This window comes from Leishmania infantum, chromosome 35 (assembly GCF_000002875.2).
Source record: "Leishmania infantum JPCM5 genome chromosome 35".
Taxonomy (NCBI): Eukaryota; Euglenozoa; class Kinetoplastea; order Trypanosomatida; family Trypanosomatidae; genus Leishmania; species Leishmania infantum.
In genome coordinates this window covers 1,752,573-1,770,829 of record NC_009419.2, presented here as the reverse complement: position 1 = coordinate 1,770,829, position 18,257 = coordinate 1,752,573, and the positions used below count along the sequence as shown (strand labels likewise).

The 18,257-nt window shown below is 53.0% G+C and overlaps 4 protein-coding genes across 4 annotated transcripts; all 4 read right to left on the bottom strand.

Annotated features, from left to right (window-relative positions):
* Positions 1 to 3,742: 3,742 nt before the first annotated feature.
* On the bottom strand, positions 3,743 to 4,537 carry LINJ_35_4520 (conserved hypothetical protein; the record flags this gene model as incomplete). The annotated part of the gene is made up of 1 exon (XM_001469217.1): positions 3,743 to 4,537. The coding sequence occupies one exon, from the start codon at positions 4,535 to 4,537 to the stop codon at positions 3,743 to 3,745; it is 795 nt and encodes a 264-aa protein (XP_001469254.1).
* Positions 4,538 to 10,114: 5,577 nt separating this feature from the next.
* LINJ_35_4510 (conserved hypothetical protein) lies at positions 10,115 to 10,402 on the bottom strand (the record flags this gene model as incomplete). The annotated part of the gene is made up of 1 exon (XM_001469216.1): positions 10,115 to 10,402. The coding sequence occupies one exon, from the start codon at positions 10,400 to 10,402 to the stop codon at positions 10,115 to 10,117; it is 288 nt and encodes a 95-aa protein (XP_001469253.1).
* Positions 10,403 to 13,857: 3,455 nt separating this feature from the next.
* LINJ_35_4500 (putative mitochondrial phosphate transporter) lies at positions 13,858 to 14,811 on the bottom strand (the record flags this gene model as incomplete). The annotated part of the gene is made up of 1 exon (XM_001469215.1): positions 13,858 to 14,811. One exon carries the CDS (start codon positions 14,809 to 14,811, stop codon positions 13,858 to 13,860), a length of 954 nt encoding a protein of 317 aa, XP_001469252.1.
* Positions 14,812 to 17,244: 2,433 nt separating this feature from the next.
* LINJ_35_4490 (putative mitochondrial phosphate transporter) lies at positions 17,245 to 18,198 on the bottom strand (the record flags this gene model as incomplete). Its single annotated transcript, XM_001469214.1, has 1 exon — positions 17,245 to 18,198. One exon carries the CDS (start codon positions 18,196 to 18,198, stop codon positions 17,245 to 17,247), a length of 954 nt encoding a protein of 317 aa, XP_001469251.1.
* Between the last annotated feature and the right edge of the window lie 59 nt (positions 18,199 to 18,257).

Below are 18,257 nucleotides of genomic sequence, written 5' to 3'. Positions count from 1 at the left end.
AGTCCTTTGATTCACGTAATCCAAGCAGCTTTTTGATATATATATATATATGTGTTCGTATCTAAGCAGAATGCCACACACACACATACACACTATTCGAAAAAAAAAAGAGAGCAAGCAAGCAGCCTTGAAAAGAAAAAAGAACATAATGCGCGCGTGCCTGTTGGTGACAATGCGACGCAGCGGCTATGACGAACGGCTTTGAGCAAGGTGTACACCCTCCTCTTTTCCTGCCTCACCACGTCGCGGTAGAGAGTAACCAGTGCTGCGTGGCTTGTGTGGAGGAGACTATTCAAAACAAAAACTCAAGAGGCACAGAGAGTTGTTCCCACGTTTCCGTGACACAGGATTTAATCAACGGACAAAGTCACCGCGGCGGTGCGAATTGACCGCTAGGAGGGGAGTACAACAACACACGAGAAAACGAGGGTTTGGGTTGGTGGATTATTGCGTTGGGTGAAGCGTGAGTGTGACTGCAGCGGCTTCGAGAGAGGGTCACTGCCACACAGGGAAAGCATCTAGGATGCTCTTTCAAGCTTGACGGAGGGTACAATGGTAGCCCACAGCGCCAGAAAACAACAAAAACAAAGGCAAATAACAAGCGAAGCGATAACAGAGAAAAGGGTACACACACACTCCCGTTCTTGGTGGCGCAAACCTTCCGTACCTCTTCGACTCAGTTTCATAAATGAGTTCAAACTCGTCTCCGTCTCTGATGGGGATAGGGATGGAGGGAGAAACAGGGGGGATGAGGTTTGATCGGAGAGAGAGAAAGCACCGCTCTGGAAAAGCAATGAACGCTTTTTTGCGGTCGATGCTGCCCATCATACAGTTGCACCACAGCACGCAACACGACAAACAGCAAAAGAACAATAAAAAAGGCGGAAAAAAAGAACTGCCGCGCTCGCGAGACACGGAAGAGACGATCGATGAACTAAAAGAGAAATGTGCGGAGGTTGGCACACTGAATACTCTGTGTGTGCACTTGTGAGCGAACCCACAAGCGGGTGAAGGCACAGATGGAATGGGACAGGGACGCAGTCATGAGGGTAGCAGGTGGTGTAGTTCCATCAGGGGCGGGAGAAGGGCGCTCGAAGACGTGAAACAAGAAGCAAAAAATCCCCATCAATGATGCACAGATCGGTAAAGAGAAGCACAAAAAAAAACGGTCGAGGAGGGAAATCGTATCGCGAATGCAGCCGCTTGCACCTCTCCTCTCTTTTTGCTTCGGTATGTTCCAGCTTCACCCCACGTCCACACAAAAATCATATAAGAGAAGACCATTCCCGAAAGCATTCAAAAGGGAGAGTGCACACACACACACACACACGACTCGCCTCTGATTCTCGGGGGGTTTCCATGCTTTCTTCCAGTCGATCTCATTACCGTTCGTTAATTTTTTTCTGATCCTCTGGCCAACATACTCCATCGCGTGCCACAAAATCGCCATCTTCCATGAGCACAACGAGCGCTGCAAGTGAGAGGGGCGACGGCGGCCGCGGCATGAGAAGAGAGAGGGATGGTGAAGTTTGTCAACCAGCATGCACTTGACTGCGTCCGTTCCTATAAATGCAACACTCAAGCAGAAAGAGAGTGATTGACTCCTGTGGTGCTCACGACGAAGATACTAAGCGGCGCACACACAAATACAATCACGAAAGAGTCGTTTCAAGATGCATGTAAAGGTCCTACCCACCGCCGCCGAACATGTCAGCAGCACCCTCACAACGGTAACAGACAGAGAGAGAACAGTCCCTGTGCAACACTGCGCACATAGCCACAGATCTCACAGGCACAGGAGCCGCGAAAAGAAAAAAGAAATCGACAACGACAAAACAGCACAAAAACCGACAACAGCGGTGATATCGGTGGCGGCGCGGCGTCAAGAGCACACGAGTCCTCTACGGCAAGAGAAATTAAGAGGGTGAGACAAATAAATGAAGTAATTCTCATCATCGTTTATATATAAGCCAAAAAGGCCGCCACGCCACCACTTAAAAACAACAACAATGCCTCAGACAAACAAAAAAAATCAAAAAAAAGGCACGCGAAAAAAGAGAGAAGGTATGTCTAGAGCCATGAGGGCTGACGCATTAGAAGCGTTTTTCTTATCCGTCAACGCGTCCGTGTCTCTGCCACCAGCCATGACGTCAACGCCACTCCACACACACACACACACACGCCCTCTGGCCGGCCACAGGCCTCACCGAGTCCTGCGACGCAGCGCGGCACACACGCTTTGCGGCAACGCGCCGACTCAGCCATCCGAGAGCACGGCCCCCCTGCCTCAAGCTCCACCGACCTCCTCCCGCCCCCCCGCTGCCTCGCAGGCCGCCTCACAGCCGCTCCCATCATGCCGGCCGCCACCTGCGGCATCCCTCCTCGGAGAGGGAGGGGGTGGCGCTCAGGCTCCCCACACCAGCAGGCGGTGGTGAGGGCCGGGTGACGGATGCGCTGGAGCCGCGCAGACGCGTCGGCACTGCCGCAGGCCGCTCCGACGCAACGCCATCCAGGACCTGACACACCGCCGACATCCGTCGCGATGCAGCGCACTGGCTTCCCTACGTCGTGGGCACGTGGACCCTGTCAGCACCAGAGGAAGTGCAGCGCTGCATTGGCAGGGGATGGAGGAGGGGCTGCTTGGCCTCTTCCCATGCACACAGAGGGTGAAGGAGGCTACTGGATCCGGGACACCTCACACCGGGGTGTGTTTGCCCCCTCCCGTCATCAAAGGGTGAGATGGACGCGACACAGTAAAAGACGGAGGCCCACAAGGGCAAAGGGAGAACCGCAGGTGAGCTTACACACATGCATAGGCAATCATTACGTGAAAGCTGTCGCCCCTCATATACATGCGCAGTTCGACGGATCCAGACATAATAAAGCGAGAAGAACGAAAAGAAGCAGTTGAAGTGGAAAAAGAAAATGCGTATGCGTGAGAGACAGCAAACCAACAGCGCATGAAAAAGGGGGTCGGTGAGTTGACGAGATGATGCCGTGATAGCATCACAAGCACATATTCAGATGACCTGTCATAAGTGCCCTCAGCGTCATCACCCAACACTCAAACTGTAACACACACATAGAACACAAAAAAAAACGAACTCCGCCACACATGTGTGCTTATGGCATCCACACTCTCTTCAAAGGCAGCCGGTCAACAGTTGCGGGGGGGGGTTCAGAGAAGAGGGAACATGAATAAGCACACTTTACCGCGGAGCGCAGTGAAAAGCAGAGCAACGGTGACTCAAAGAAGTAAATAACCACACAAATGGCAGAGAATAAGAAACATAAAATGTCGAAAGTGAAAGGGAAAGGGACGAGCATCGCAGGACGGCAGAAGCGAGAGGAGGCGCGGCAGATCGGCAGTCCTTCAGCGGGGCAGTGAGGAAAAGTCATACGATCAACCTCGCGCATCCGCATCGACGCTGGAGGTGCGGCAAACCAGCACGACTTCACATAGCCTGGAATTTGGCCGCCGCGGCCGTTCACTGCCTGCCACTTCTTGCGTGTCCCCTCTTTCTTCTCAGCTGAACCTCCTTCTGCATTTTTTCCGAGGAGGAGGGGCTTTTCACGCCTAACGAAACAAAAAAAAAATGGATTCGAACGTTTCTCCATCGCGGATATGCGGCTTTCTTTTCTTGTTGCTGCTCGATTTTCCTTGCTAAAAGCACGACCTAATCATTCACACACACACACACACACACAGCATACCGCATCTTACACTTTTTGCGGCTGTTGCTCACCACAGGATGGTTTCCCACTGAGTGGAAGGGGGAACACTGAAGCTATTCAGCGAAGCTGTTGAAAGGCTGGAGTATGGCGTCAACGGAGAAACTTGGGCGAACGACGGATTTTTCATGATCGGTGCTGAATCGCAAGGCGTACAGGTCGCATGGGAGGGCATGACTGGGCTACGCAGGTCAGGGTGAAGAAAACGACACTTTCGGCGGTTGCAGCGGCCATTGATGTAGTGACGGCACACCTCAGAAGAGTTCATCACGTTTGTCTTGGGGGCTGGGTCGATCGCGGACTGCGACAGAGGCACGGGCGTCTCCATCGCGACCTGCATGTAGTCTGGTGTCAGCACCTGCTGCATCGCCTGTGGTGTAGCGTGCGTTTCCTGAGTACGCAAGGCAGGGTCGGCATGAAAGCTGATGGATCTAGAGCCCAGCGACTGAATCAGCATGGGCAGCTGCGGCGAGTTGTTAGCGGTGACCGTGGGAACGAGGCAGACTAGGTTGCTGGTGTTGACGCTCGTTTCGTGCCGCGCCGGCTGGTAAGCGTAGAAGGGGGTCGCCTCGGTAGCAAAGCTCTCAGGGATGACCACCTGCTGCTGTGGTGCTTGCATACGCTGCTGGGCCGGGGTGTCTGGGTACACGAGCGAAACTTGATGTTGCGGGAGTTGTTGTATAGACTGCGGATTCATGACCGGCTCCGCGGCGTAGTACGCCACTGGATTTGGTTGAGAGCTTGGCACGTACACGATGGACGCCATTTGGGGATGTTGCGGCGGCGTAGACACGCCGTGATACATGCCTGACATGGAGACTTAATCACAAAAAAAAAGAGTGACACAATCCGTTCAGCGGGCGCCTGCTAATATCGTAACAGGCAGGAAGGGGGAGAGGGGAAACACCAACAGCAAAAGAAAGGAAAGGGCCAAGAGAGTGAGGTAGAGAGGGGCGATAAAACGACCGAACACAAGACGCGATAGATGGCTCGAAAACACACACACACACGCACACACACACACACACACAAGCAAAGCGACGAGAGAAGCGAACCCAAAGTGAAATGAAGACGCCGAACAAAAAAAAAACGAGTAGAGCGCAGCAATACGAGCGTAACAAAGTGAACGGGAGAAAAGGTCAACGCTAGCGCAGATGCGCGTCAGGTGGCAATGAAGACACAGAGGAATCACTGAACGACTGGACGACTGCGCACTCGCTCCAAACGGGCAGGAGTACAACGAAACAGAACAAAAAGAAAACGAAAGCTGAAAAGGGGTTGGCGGGGAGCAGAAAAAGAAGACACTCCGAGGAGGGGAGGGGGAGGGCAGAAGTCGTGGACCCACACGTAGAGAGGTAAAGCACAAAGATGAAAAAAAAGCGAACGAAAAGCGCACAGACAAACGCACGCACACACACACACACGGAGAGCAACAAGGAGAACGAAAAAGAGATTGGGCGGCGAAAGGAATAATAAAAGGCGCAAGATGAAGACAGATGGAGGAGATTGTGCGTAGATCCAAGGCTAGAAGCTACTTATAGAAACAGCCGATCATAATAATAACAGGGCAACAAAAATGAAGCACACCAGCCGCGGAGACACACACGCGTGAAGGGTGAGACACTCTGAGACGGAATGCCCAGTAAACGTGTAGACGCGCGTGACTAAGAACAACAAAAAAGAGAGCAAGAGCAGAATGAAAAAGGCACAGGTCAGATCAACAACGAACCAAAGACAGCAAATAAAGCGGTAAATCGACACAAGGACAGGGGTGCGACACAAAAACGCAACTTAGCACTCCCACACCTATGTATAAAGGGTATGCGCTGAGGCGCGCACACACACTCACACACACAGGCAATAAAGCGAGCTATGATAGAAAATCAAAAAGAGATGAAATCGGTTGTATAGACGCCTTTGCGTGGTATACGTAGCTTGTCGAAACAGATATCCTTGCTAGCGGGAGAAAAAGGTTTTGGTACCGGCTGTGCTAGTCTATCTAGATGTGGAGGAATACAGGCACACACGCACACACAGAACAAGAGCTCAACAAGCGAAACAAGAAAAAAAAACAACGTTTTTTTTTTTGAGAAAAGTGTTAGCACACGAGTCAGAGAAACAAAAAGAGGAGCAGGGGGTTAAAAAGAGAAGTAGCACAGAAGACGGGAAGACGAGCACAAAGAAAGTACTACGGGTGAGGAATTGTGGAATGAAGGGGAGAGGGGGGTTGGAGCGGAGAAGAGGGTATCGCTGACAGATCTACTCATGCACACAGGCACAGGCCAAGACACACACACACGCGAAAAAAAAAGAGACAATTCAGAAAGAGAAGCACTACTGATGAAATTACAAGAAATTGCAAAAAAAATATAACCAGAAAGTAAAATTGTGATGGTGCAGCCAAGAGCGGTCAGAGGGCGAATAGGTCAAGAACAGCAACACAAAAAAAATTTGATTGGGAAAAGAGTCAGAAAAATGAGGAGGAAGGGGGACTAAAACAGGTAACAAGATTGAAAAGAAACGATGACGAAAGAGCGCAAAGAAGAGAAGAAAACACAGAACACACACGCACACACACACAGAGCGCGCAATGAAAAAAAGAACAAAGACCAATAAGCTGAAAGAAAATGATAATAGGCGAAGAAAAAGAGAGACAGTGCGCTCAAAGGGCCAGATAAGAGAATAATCCGTGCACGAAATGGAGGAGGAGGGAGGGAGGAAGGGAGGGGGAAAGAGCCCACGTACAGGAAGACAAAAGACAAAACACTCAGCACAATTGTGAAGCACACACACACACACGACTAAATGGCAGAGAAAGAAACACGCTTGTGTTATGGATGTGCCGCGGTGAAAGATCGGCGGTGCGTTTGAGGTGGGGACCGGATTGTTGAACTCGCAGGACGTGATGTCCGACGGTGCCTTAATGACTGTAAGCCGTTTGTTTTACCTTTTTCCGTTGGACTTTTTTTGATTTGCCTCCTTTCTTTCCCTTTGCGCCTTCGCAACTGTATTTTTTTTTTTCAGTGAAGGTCAGCGCGAGGAGGGGCGGGGTGGGAGGAACCCGGCGAGCCGTCAGTCCAACTGAACCCACCACAACACAGAAACGCCGAATGAAAGGGGAAAGTAAGAAGAAGCTTGTTTGAATCGAGCGTGAGCGGCCAAGGGTAGATGCAAGCGTATAGATGATGCACCCAGGCTGCACAAATGGTTATGTTTTTTTTTTTTGTGTGTGTTTCGCTGTACTTGTCGCAACCGCGTAGGTCAAAACTGGAGAAACAAAGAGAGAAGCGGTTATGCCCGCATACAACAGAGGAGGCCTAAAGAGATCGCTTTCGCTATGCTGTTGCATGTGAAGCCTCTTCGTTCCTCGTTCTACGCAGGGGGGTTGGATACTCGCGCGACACTGCGCCTCTCAGGAGAGGAACCAATGAAAGGAAATGAAAAACGAAAAAGGGAGGGTGGTGGTGGTAGTTTTGGAGAGCGAACAACGAAAAAAAAAAACGACGGCCGTGCGACAGGGCGGCAGCGGCGTACCAACTGCAGAGAACAGCGGGTAGAGACCTTTCCGCGAAAGGATGACGAAGATGCAGGCGAGAGCACCAACTACAGAAAAATCGAGATCGACGGAAAGAGGGGTAGGGGACAAGGAGACGCAAAGGGTTGAACGGCAAAGGAAAGCAGGTAATGAGAAGGGGATGAAAAGGGATCAAGTCCAGACAAGCGTGTGTGTATGAGTGGTGCGGGGAAGGGGGCGGAGCGTCAAGAGGAACACGTGTGTGGGTGAGGGAAAGGGTTCGAAAGGGTATCCGCGCATGTAGAAGCACACCTTATTCCCAGTGTGCCACGCAATACAGGTAGTCTCTGCCCTAAAAAAAATTGCCTCCTTCTCTGTGCACGCTCTCGCTATACAGCTTGATTGCCTTCTTGAAAGGCTCTGTTGCTAGACGAAATACGCAAGCAAACTCACAGCGCGCTCAAGCACACACACAAGACGAGGCAGAAGCGGTGAAAGCGGGGAGAGAGTAGCAACAACGAAAATGATATCTGTCCGTGCGCGTCGCTGATGAAGTGAAGGGAGTGGGAGATAGGCGTCGTGTGTGTGGGAGATGTGAGGTGAAGCTCGACGTGGTGACTTGAGACTGGGAAAGGGTGATAAAAAGCTGAGCGAAAGATGTACGTACGAATCCAAAAAAGAGAAAAAAAAATACAGAAAACAAGAGATCAAATAAGCGGGACGGAACACAACACACACACACACATGCACACACACACATTAAATCAAAGAAAGAGAGAGGGCGAGTGAAAGGAGCGGCCAACCAAGAGGGAGAGGGGGAGAGGAGAGGTGTTCACACAAAGAAGGGAGGAGAGGGAGGACCTTGTCACAGTTGGACAAGACAAAGCAAGCGGAAGAGGAAAAAGGGAAAAAGATGAGATTGTGTAGATCAAGATCGGAGCCGAGGGGAGGGAAGGGCGCAGCGGGTGAAAAAGAGATGAAGAAAACAACGAAAACAGAACTAAGAGAGCAGTGCGATCTCCCGAATGGGGAACAAAACGAGGAGTGAAGCGAACCAAAAGGAAGCCCTACGACCACGAACTCGCGTTACAAGAGCGCGAAGAGAGAGAGAGACGCACAGAACAGCCAATAGGTGAAGTACAGCCACCCCTAATCGTGTGGAAAATGATGAGGAGAGCGGGAGGGGAGGGCGGTGAACACGGAGAGAAGCACGGGCAGAGGGAGAGATCAGCTTCCAGAAAAACCCCCTCCCACAACGTGTGTAAGAGGGCGCTTGGGTGTTGTAGTCGAGACGAGAGAGATACCAAGGACTTCGCGGTGGGTGAGAGATGCGGACGAGAAAGGGAAAACGGAGAGGTCGGACAAAGCAGCAACCAAAAAAAAATGGTCGCAAGAGCGAGCTGGTGTATATACTGGTTTCTCAAAGGGGTTGCCGTTCAGCGCGTCTGAGAAGTGTCACGTGCACTCAGCTTGTGTGAGAGAGGGGGTTGGGTGGGTGCAGGGGGGGGGCGTATAATAAGGCACGAAGAAGAACAGAAGCCGATAACAGTGAGAGCGAAAAGAAGTGTGGGAATTCAAAACAACTTTCTTTGGTTCTTCTCGTTTGTCTGTGTCGAGAGACGCTGAACGCGGAGGTAGACGAGAGGGCGGCGCGATGATGACTGAGCTGAGTGGGGTGAACAGGTGGCTTGTACGGTTGTTCTGTCTGACCTTTCTTGCTACTCCCTGAGCGAATGTGGCACCTTGCCGTGTGCGTTTTCTCCTTTTCTGCTTCTTTTTTCTTTCGGAAAGCGTCAGTGTACGATCGGGGCCGTTAAGAAAGGGAGAGAAGCAGCGCAAAGACCGCGAACGTGCAGGAGGCGGTGTGATGAGTGATGTGTGCGTGTGTGTGTGTGGGGGGGGGGCTGTAGAGTAGCTGATGAAGGGTGTCGAAAGCGAAACAAAAGGGCGAAGGCAAAGGAAGGTATCGGAGGAGGGTCAGCGAGTCAGGTGAAAGGACGCAAGAATAGCGAGAAGAACAAAGAACAAACACACACGCGCGCGAAAGGAAAAACAACAAAACAACAAAACAAAACAACAAAAGTATGGAGGAAACTTTTGTCGCTTGTGACGGTTACTTGCTTAAAGTGTAGCGGAGAGGAAGGGGTGGCACAGGAGGGTGTGCCTGTGTGTGTGTGTGTGCGTGCGCGCGTGCAGATTCTGGGTTGCGTCATAAAGCAATGTTGCATGCAAGGGGAGGAGAAAGCCACCAGCGGTTCGACGGAGGCGTGTGTCGACGTCGGCGCGCCGATGCAAACACCAAGACGATCAGCATGGATTGGGGAGACGGATTCGGGTCGTTATCCGCCAGCGGAAGCGATGCGAAAAGAGAGAAAGGCAGAAGAGGGGGAAGGGGCAGAGAAGAAAGTGCAAGGGCAGTACCGTTCTATGCTTCATGTTTGTGCCTTGCGGGAAGGTAGCAGCGGTAGAGAAGCGAGCAAGCGAGCAAGAAGCGTCAGAAGAGGGCACATGTTATGAGCAGGGATGCGGCTGCGAGGGTCTGGGTGGGATGAGGAGGTGGCGCGAGCCAGGAATGTATGTAAGTGCGTCACTCTGCGCACATACCGGGCATGCATTGTACGAGGGTCACATCGCGTTCCTGCTCCCTTGAGAAGAATTCGATGCTGGCATTCTGGTCACTATCTTTTCTCGGTGTTAGCTCTTTGTCGTTTATTCATCGCTGGTATGTGCGCATGCGAGTGTGTGTGTGCGGAGCCCAAAGGTGCGAGAGAGGAGCTTCATCAATACTAGGTACTCCTGTGGGAGAAGAGACAAGAAACACGCTCAGCGGTGAATCTCTTTTTTTTTTCCGCATGCAACACGGCACGATCACTCCGCGCAGAACGAATCAGAAAAAGAGCCCAAGCTGTGGAGGTGCGCGCGCAAGGCGCGACTGTGCTGCAGCTGATGGCGCAGCTGCACGGAAGCGAGGTTTTCCCGGCGCAACTCCAGCAAAAACGCAGTCAACTCCGAGTGCAGCTGTGCCTGTTGCTTTTCCACCTTGGGGTCGCAAAAGGGGGAGACAAGGTTGCCTGGCGGGACATCGCGTAGCCGCTGCTGGCGTGCGCGCGCAATCGAAGTCCCCTCACGCAGTCGCTCAGTGAGGCGCGCCGCCATCTCCTCTTCGTCCACTCGTAGCTGCTGAGTCTGCAGAAGGGTGGAAGTGCGTGTGCTGGCGAGCCGGGCAGCAGACGGCAAACTTGAAGCTGCGCCCTGCGATTGCAGGAGACGCGCATAGAAGCAGAAGGGAAAGAGCGCTTCATCAGGATAGGAGTTGCAGGCTCCAGCGTGCGCCGCCACGTCCGTGTCCGCCGCGCTTTCAGACGATGCGCGGAGGGCCGCTTCACGCTGAATTGGAGGCGCGGCAGCGGATGCGATATCGAAGGAGTCGGTGGGCACACAGCATGAGTGACGCTCAAATGGGTTTCGCTCAAGGCTAGCTTCGATAAAAGACGGCGGGCTGCTGAACAGCAGTCGAATGCGCTCTCCCCAGAGCGCGTACGCCTCCGCTGCAGACGTTGAATTATCAGGTGTTGAGGTGTTCATGATGCGCAGGTCTCTAGATGATTGAAACCTGAAGGAAAAATGTGGTTGGGGCTTGGTGGGACGGGGCTAGAGGGGAGGAGCGACTGTTCTCAGGGGTGCTGTCCCAGTTCTATGTCGGTCACCAACGTGAAGGATGAACTCGGTGTTCTCTATGCGTCTATATGTGTGCTTGGGAATGATGGCGCGCAGGGAGCACGCCCACACGAGTCGAAGCACACGGTAAAATAGCGGCGAGAGCGATACACGGTCCGTTCGAGTATTCAGTGCATCACATGCACGTGTGCGCTAGATGGCGATGCCCGTCGTTACAACGCGACCTGATCGCCCGAAAGCGGAACAAGGCTTCAGAAACAAAGCACATAGGATAGAGGAAGAGCCGGCCGGATGCAAGGTTAGGCGAGGGGAGGGGGAGGCAATGGTGGATGAGGTAGCCGCCGAGTACAGCAGACATGCGATCCGTCGATCCTTGGCATGCAGAGAAACACACAAACAAAAGAGGTATTGACCGCCAGACATGGACAGCCACAAAAACCCTTCGAATTATCAACGCCGCGCATCATTCGGCATAGCGGGAGGCTCCACTTGGCTCTGACGATCACCCCCTCTAACTCCACGATGAGCACATGAATAAGGTCTGAATCTGCCGTGCTCCCTGCGTACGCCTTCCTCGCTAGAGCATCGCTCACGGCTATCCATCATGCCAGCCACGTGCAGAAGCGGAATAATGCGCCGAAGCGCAAAAAGAGAGCGCCAGGGTGAGCATCCTGGCGCGCATTGCCTCCTTGTCTGTTGTCGGTATCGCTTACTTTTCCTGTTCGCTTCCCTCTTGTTTTTCTGGTCTATTCATTAAAAAAAAACTTAGATCCCACACCTGATGAGAGGAGCAAGATGTTCTGCTACACGAGAGAAGACTCGGTACCGTTTCTTTTCTGCTTGTTGGCTTGTAGGCATCACAGTCGAAGAGGAGGGGGAGAAAAAAAGATGTGAGATGCCTAAAAATGACAGAGCACACACAAGCACGCGCAGACACACGCATTCGCGTATACACAAACACAGTGAAGAGAGGTCACTAGAGGGGAGGGGGAGAAAGGGATGTAAACACAAACAAAAAGCAAGGAAGCCGGAGGAGCGAGATGGAGAGAAAGAGTGTTTGTCAGCGGCGACAAGCACGAAGAGGGGCGGGGCGCCAAGCAGAAAAGAAGGCAAAGACACAGTACGAACGAAAACAAAGCGAGGACGATAGACTTTTCGCCTGTGCCACAGGCGAACCCCCCCCCCCCAAAAAAAAAAACAAAGAAAAACGGCGCGAAAAGGAAAATGAGAAGCCTATACACAAAAGCGACCCCGTGCGACCAATGACCTCGCCATCCTCACCTCTCATGCCCTTCATCGCACAAAACGAGCTGTTTTGTCTGCCGCCTCTAGTTTCACTCACTACCACGATCACTGTGAAGCTGTCAGCTGATGCTACCAAAAAAAAAGCAAGCCGTGCTGGAGCAACAGAAAAAAAGATACGAGGCTTCAGCTGAACGGGCAGAGAAATGGGCGTGAGAAAGAAAGGGAAGGTGGAGGGAGTGGGGGGGGGGGCATCGCACTTTTTACTTTTCTGCCAGATTTTTCTTGCTAGTGTCTTTTCTTTCGCGGCGCAGCGACACAGTTCAAGCGAAAAACGACGCTCTTTCACTCTCTGTCTCTCTCCTTTTTCCCCCGTCTCGTTCTGGGACTTTCCTTCATTTTTGTTTTGCTGTTCCTTCGTGAGTTTCCCGTCTCTCTCTCGACTTCTTCCTCTGCTGCTGCCGGCTGCGGTGCTTTCCTTATTTCTGTTGCGTGTTCGTTTCTCTCCTGGTCAGCCGTGAGGGACGTCAAGAGAGGAAACGTGACAAAAAAAATCAACAGCGGAGAAGTCAACGAAGAGAGAGAGATTCAGACTGTGAGCGATGTGAAAGAGTGAACGGGTAACACGACGCGGTCGCGCAGAGGTGGACACAAAGAGGCGCGATACGTGGGAAAGAGACAAGCAAAGACGCCCTCTTCAAGGCGCATCTGCTAAGCCACATGAGACCACATGAGGCTCACGGTGGAAGACCTGGCAAGGGTTGCGGCCAACGGAGAACAAAAGATACCGGTGCGTGCATCCACTTCTTCCGATGCAAACCTCTACTTCCACCGCATCCCTTTTAAGCGCGTGTTTATGTATGGGACCGTTCGCCGAATCACGACATCTCACCGTGTCTTTTCCCCGCTCTCTGTGTTGCTTTATGCCTTTCTCGCTTTCGCCCGCTTGCGCCTCACGACCCTAGAAATCCCTCTTATAGAGCCAACGAACGAAGAAATCAAGCACAAGACACTTAAGAAGAACAAACAACAACCACACAAAAAAGAACCTCACCTACTCCATGGGTCAGCCACTACGTAACAACCAGTTAGGAGAACAAAGGAAACCAAGAAGAAAGGAAAGGGGTGGGTGGGCCAGGTGAGACATGCATTGGTGACCGTCCGCGCACGCGTCTTCTCCCTTACCCTTCTCTGTCGCGTACCTTCGCACACACGTGCAGAGAGATACTCGCGCGTGCACTCACCTGAGCATACTCACACGTGGAAGTGCCAAAAGAGAGAAGAGCGGAAAAAACAAAACAAGAAGCAAGTGCAGGCGAACAAGAGAGGGCAATCACATCAACAGATCCATTGTTCTAGTGCAGAATAGAGGGCGCGTCGACATCTCACGTTAAATATTTCAGACACGCACACATATGTACAAGGAGAAAGTTGAATGGAACCAACATGAAGCGGTCACTAATGGAGGAGAAAGAAGACCCATGTACAACAAAAAGGGCCATTCTTTTACAGCCCATCTCACACACACTGGCCTCCAGATCAGCTTTCCCTCCACAGCTCACAACAAACCTCATTGTTTACTCACAGACGTCCCACACCGCCATGCGAGCAGCTTACACCTAACTACATCTGCGCATTTTCCAGCCCCCTTACATTCTCTCCCTGGGCTCACATTCCACAAGGCCACCATTTCATTTCTTGGCGTTGCCACCGCTCGTGCCCATGCCGAGGGCGGTCTTGTAGGTGTCGTAGATCCACCACTGCAGACCCGTCAGCGTGCCGATCATCAGGATACGAGTTCCGAGACCCTTGCTGCACACATTTATGTAGCCCATCTCCTTCGCGATCTGGCCATACGACTTGCCAGCGTTGCTCGCCTTACCGCGAGCAGAGACGAGGGTGTCCGCGGGGTGCGAAACAATGGCGCAGATAACGCCAGCGATATACCCAGAGGCGAAGGTGATGGAGAGCTGCGTGGCCTTGTTGTACTGCTCCTTCGGTTTCGTGAAGACGTACTGGTAGAACATGCGCACAACCTTCTCAAAGAAGAAGAACTTCGCCATCGTGTACGGGATCTGGCGGCCCCACAGCGGCACCAGTGACTTGTAAGGGAAGCCGGAGGAGGGGTCGGCGCGCATGGAGGCCATGGCAGCGAGCATGCCCGTTGGGAAGGTTCCTTTCGGCGACGTCTGCACCTTCACCTTAGTCATCTCGAACGGGCACAGACCCATATCAGCAAAGAACTCCGCAGATGCGGAGCCGGCAAGCCAGATGATGCCCTCGTACTTCTTCGCGTTCTCCTGGCCCGCCATGTTCGCGTAGAGGTCCTTGAAGTACTCATAGAGACCGAACTTGAAGGCACCCTGGGCAGAGTAGCCGCAGAGGGTCGGCAGCCAGCCTTTCATCAGGCCGTTGGCACCGATGCCCTCCTCCTTCATGATCAGGCTAATGCCCTGGCCGAGAGACTTGAACCTCTCGGGGCTCACCTGCATGTTACACTTTACGACATCGAGAGGGCAGACGGCGGTGTGGGTAGTACCGCAGGCGAGGATGCCGCCGCCGATGCACTTCATATAGTAAGAGGTGTCATGCGGGTGATCGGGGTTCACGTAGCGCGCGTCCCAAGCCTTGTTTGAAGCGGCCATTGTTACGAGAAATAGAGACTCGGTGAGGAATAGAGGGCGGTCGTATGAGCCGAAGAGGAAACAGTGTGGCAAGTAGAGCGGTTACGTTAGAGACAGAAAGCAGGAGGTGCGCGAGCTGGCAGTTTGGTGCGTGAGTGTTGGCATGTGAGCGCGTGAAGGTGGGTGTTCGTGAAGTGGTGGAGCAAGAAAGAAGAGAGGAAGTGAGAAGGCGAAAGATGATAAGGGGAAGGAGAGGAGGGTGCCCATGTAACAGTGCGCACAGGGCGTCGTCTGCACAGTCGGAGCGTTGCTTGTGCGTGCGTGCGCTTGTTTAGATCGACCTCGCAACGCACCTGATGGGTTGTGCCTACAAGCATCGGCAGCGGTCACTGCAGGGCAAAACCGAAGACTGTATGCCGAGAGCGAGAGAGAACTGCAGTCGTGTGATTACGCGGCGCGCGGACATGCTCTCATGCCACAAATGATTCTGGCAGTCGGCCCCCTGGTGAGCCTGAGCCTCAGTGCCTGAGCTCCTGTTTTTCGTAGGGAAGAGTGGCATTTTTTCCCCATCACTTGCGGAGCACTCTGTTGCCTACTGCAGAGGGAATGGCGCGTTTTCCGCTCTGTGACTGCACGCTCTCGTGTGTGTGTGTGTGTGAGGGGCCACTTTTCCTCTGGATCTGAAAGCTTTTCCCGTAAAGCATCGCTCCCTCTTTGGTTGAGTGCTGAGATCGCACCCCAGGCCGTCCGTTCAAGGAACGGTGCACTTGAAGAGAACAACTGGTCGCACACCCGAACAGGCCAGGGCAAGAGCGCGTGAGTGTTTGTGTGTGCGTGTGCTCGAAGACGATGGAGGGAGGGAAGTGGAAGGAAGGAACCACTGTTCCCAGAAGAACAAGGACAGCGGAAGGGATAACACACACACACACACACGCACAAAAACAGATGTTAACAGCGCAAAGTGGAGCACCGAACGAAAACACGTAAAACAGAAGAGAACTCCGATGTAAGAAGAACAAAAAAGAAAGGGGGGCGCGTCCGACGCTCCCAAGCACACCGAGAGAGAGGGAGTGAGTGAGAGGGAGGGGGAGGAAAGGGGCAGGAAGGTGCCGCCACGCGTGGTGAGGACAATCAGAAAGAGATACACACTGGTGCCACGTGGGAGGAGGGAGTGGAAGGGCTTAACAGCACAGAAGACGCTGCGGCAGAAATGCGCCACGTCACTCAGCTGACAGGTTGCACACACACACGCATACAGAAAAAAAAAGACAGACGCAAGTGAAATCGATGGGAGAGGGCGAATGGAAAGAAGAGACAGGGGTAAGGGGATTATATGTGTTTGTATAGTGTCTCTCACAGCAAAAATATGGTGCGCTAACGATACGCATCTGAGCGGGGCCGCAGCAGGAGCAGGCGGATGCCGTGGTCGGGAAGCGGTGCGATAGCAGCAGCGCGTGTAAGGTGCGTCGCAACATTTTACTCTATTCATGTTCCGAAAAGTGCTCATGTGCATGCGGTCTGGAGAAAAAGATGGAGAACGCAAGGGTCGGCGCTGCGTCGCCGCATGCAATGGATGCCAGAGCCAAGAAAAGATGAATGCGGGCACATCATGAGCACCCTTAACAAGTCACGGCATCAGTTGAGAAAAAAAGCGCGCAATGAGGGCGCTACTGGGAGGTTCTCTGATGTTAGACCTGCTTCACTAAAGTTCGTTTAGGCACCTTCTACTTGCTCGAGGCGTCTTCCCATGACGCAGAGTCCAATACCACAGAGCAGTGCAGAAAACGAAAAATGGAGAAGGGGCCAGTGAAGTCACCCGCATGTACTTTGCTTCGTTTCAAGCGTTTCATGACACACGTCTGTGTCGCCCCATGCAGTGCATTTCTTGCACACGATGCGCCATGTGGAGAGGGTGCCCAGGGACAGATGAACCGTAACAGGAAATGGCAGATCGGAATTGAGTGAGCGGAGATGGGCAAATAGCGGGAGGGGTATTCGAAGTAAACAGAGCGAAAAAATATCTACAGCCACCAGCATCCACCGGCGCATGTCGGAGAGCGCTTGTTTAGCTGGACGTATGTTTAGTATGCAACACTCAAGGTGAGATTAGAAAGAAAAAAGGGGAGGGGGGTCCGTGCTGTGCGCATAAAAGTGCATGCAAGGGACAGAGGCTGACATGCATTAGCTGCAAAAGCCTGCTACACAAAAAAAAAACAAAGGCATCTTATTGTTTGTGTCCTCCTTCGGCGGGCAGTCTACAGCATCAGCGCACCCGTGACGGAGGCCGCTGTCATCATTGTGCCTCGGTCAGACAGCTTTGACGACGCCGTGTCTGTGGGCAGATAGAGGTGCCGAAGGTCTTGCATTGGCATTTCGACCCCCACTAGTGGACGCACTGCCTCATCATGTGCGTTTCCTCCAGATGCTCAACATCTTCAGCAGCGCTGAGAACACTTAGTGGCCGCTCGTGCCCATGCCGAGGGCGGTCTTGTAGGTGTCGTAGATCCACCACTGCAGACCCGTCAGCGTGCCGATCATCAGGATACGAGTTCCGAGACCCTTGCTGCACACATTTATGTAGCCCATCTCCTTCGCGATCTGGCCATACGACTTGCCAGCGTTGCTCGCCTTACCGCGAGCAGAGACGAGGGTGTCCGCGGGGTGCGAAACAATGGCGCAGATAACGCCAGCGATATACCCAGAGGCGAAGGTGATGGAGAGCTGCGTGGCCTTGTTGTACTGCTCCTTCGGTTTCGTGAAGACGTACTGGTAGAACATGCGCACAACCTTCTCAAAGAAGAAGAACTTCGCCATCGTGTACGGGATCTGGCGGCCCCACAGCGGCACCAGTGACTTGTAAGGGAAGCCGGAGGAGGGGTCGGCGCGCATGGAGGCCATGGCAGCGAGCATGCCCGTTGGGAAGGTTCCTTTCGGCGACGTCTGCACCTTCACCTTAGTCATCTCGAACGGGCACAGACCCATATCAGCAAAGAACTCCGCAGATGCGGAGCCGGCAAGCCAGATGATGCCCTCGTACTTCTTCGCGTTCTCCTGGCCCGCCATGTTCGCGTAGAGGTCCTTGAAGTACTCATAGAGACCGAACTTGAAGGCACCCTGAATTGAGTATCCAAATAGAATGGATGCCCATCCCTTCATCAGGCCCTTCGAACCGTAGCCCTCCTGGTGAATGACCATCTGCAGCCCCTGGACGAGAGACTTGAACCTCTCGGGGCTCACCTGCATGTTACACTTTACGACATCGAGAGGGCAGACGGCGGTGTGGGTAGTACCGCAGGCGAGGATGCCGCCGCCGATGCACTTCATATAGTAAGAGGTGTCATGCGGGTGATCGGGGTTCACGTAGCGCGCGTCCCACCCTTTTGGCTGCGCTGCGATGGCAGAGCGCATTGCAATGCCAGCAGTGTGGTGGAATTGGTAAGCTGCGGTGCCAGGAGACGGAGAATGCG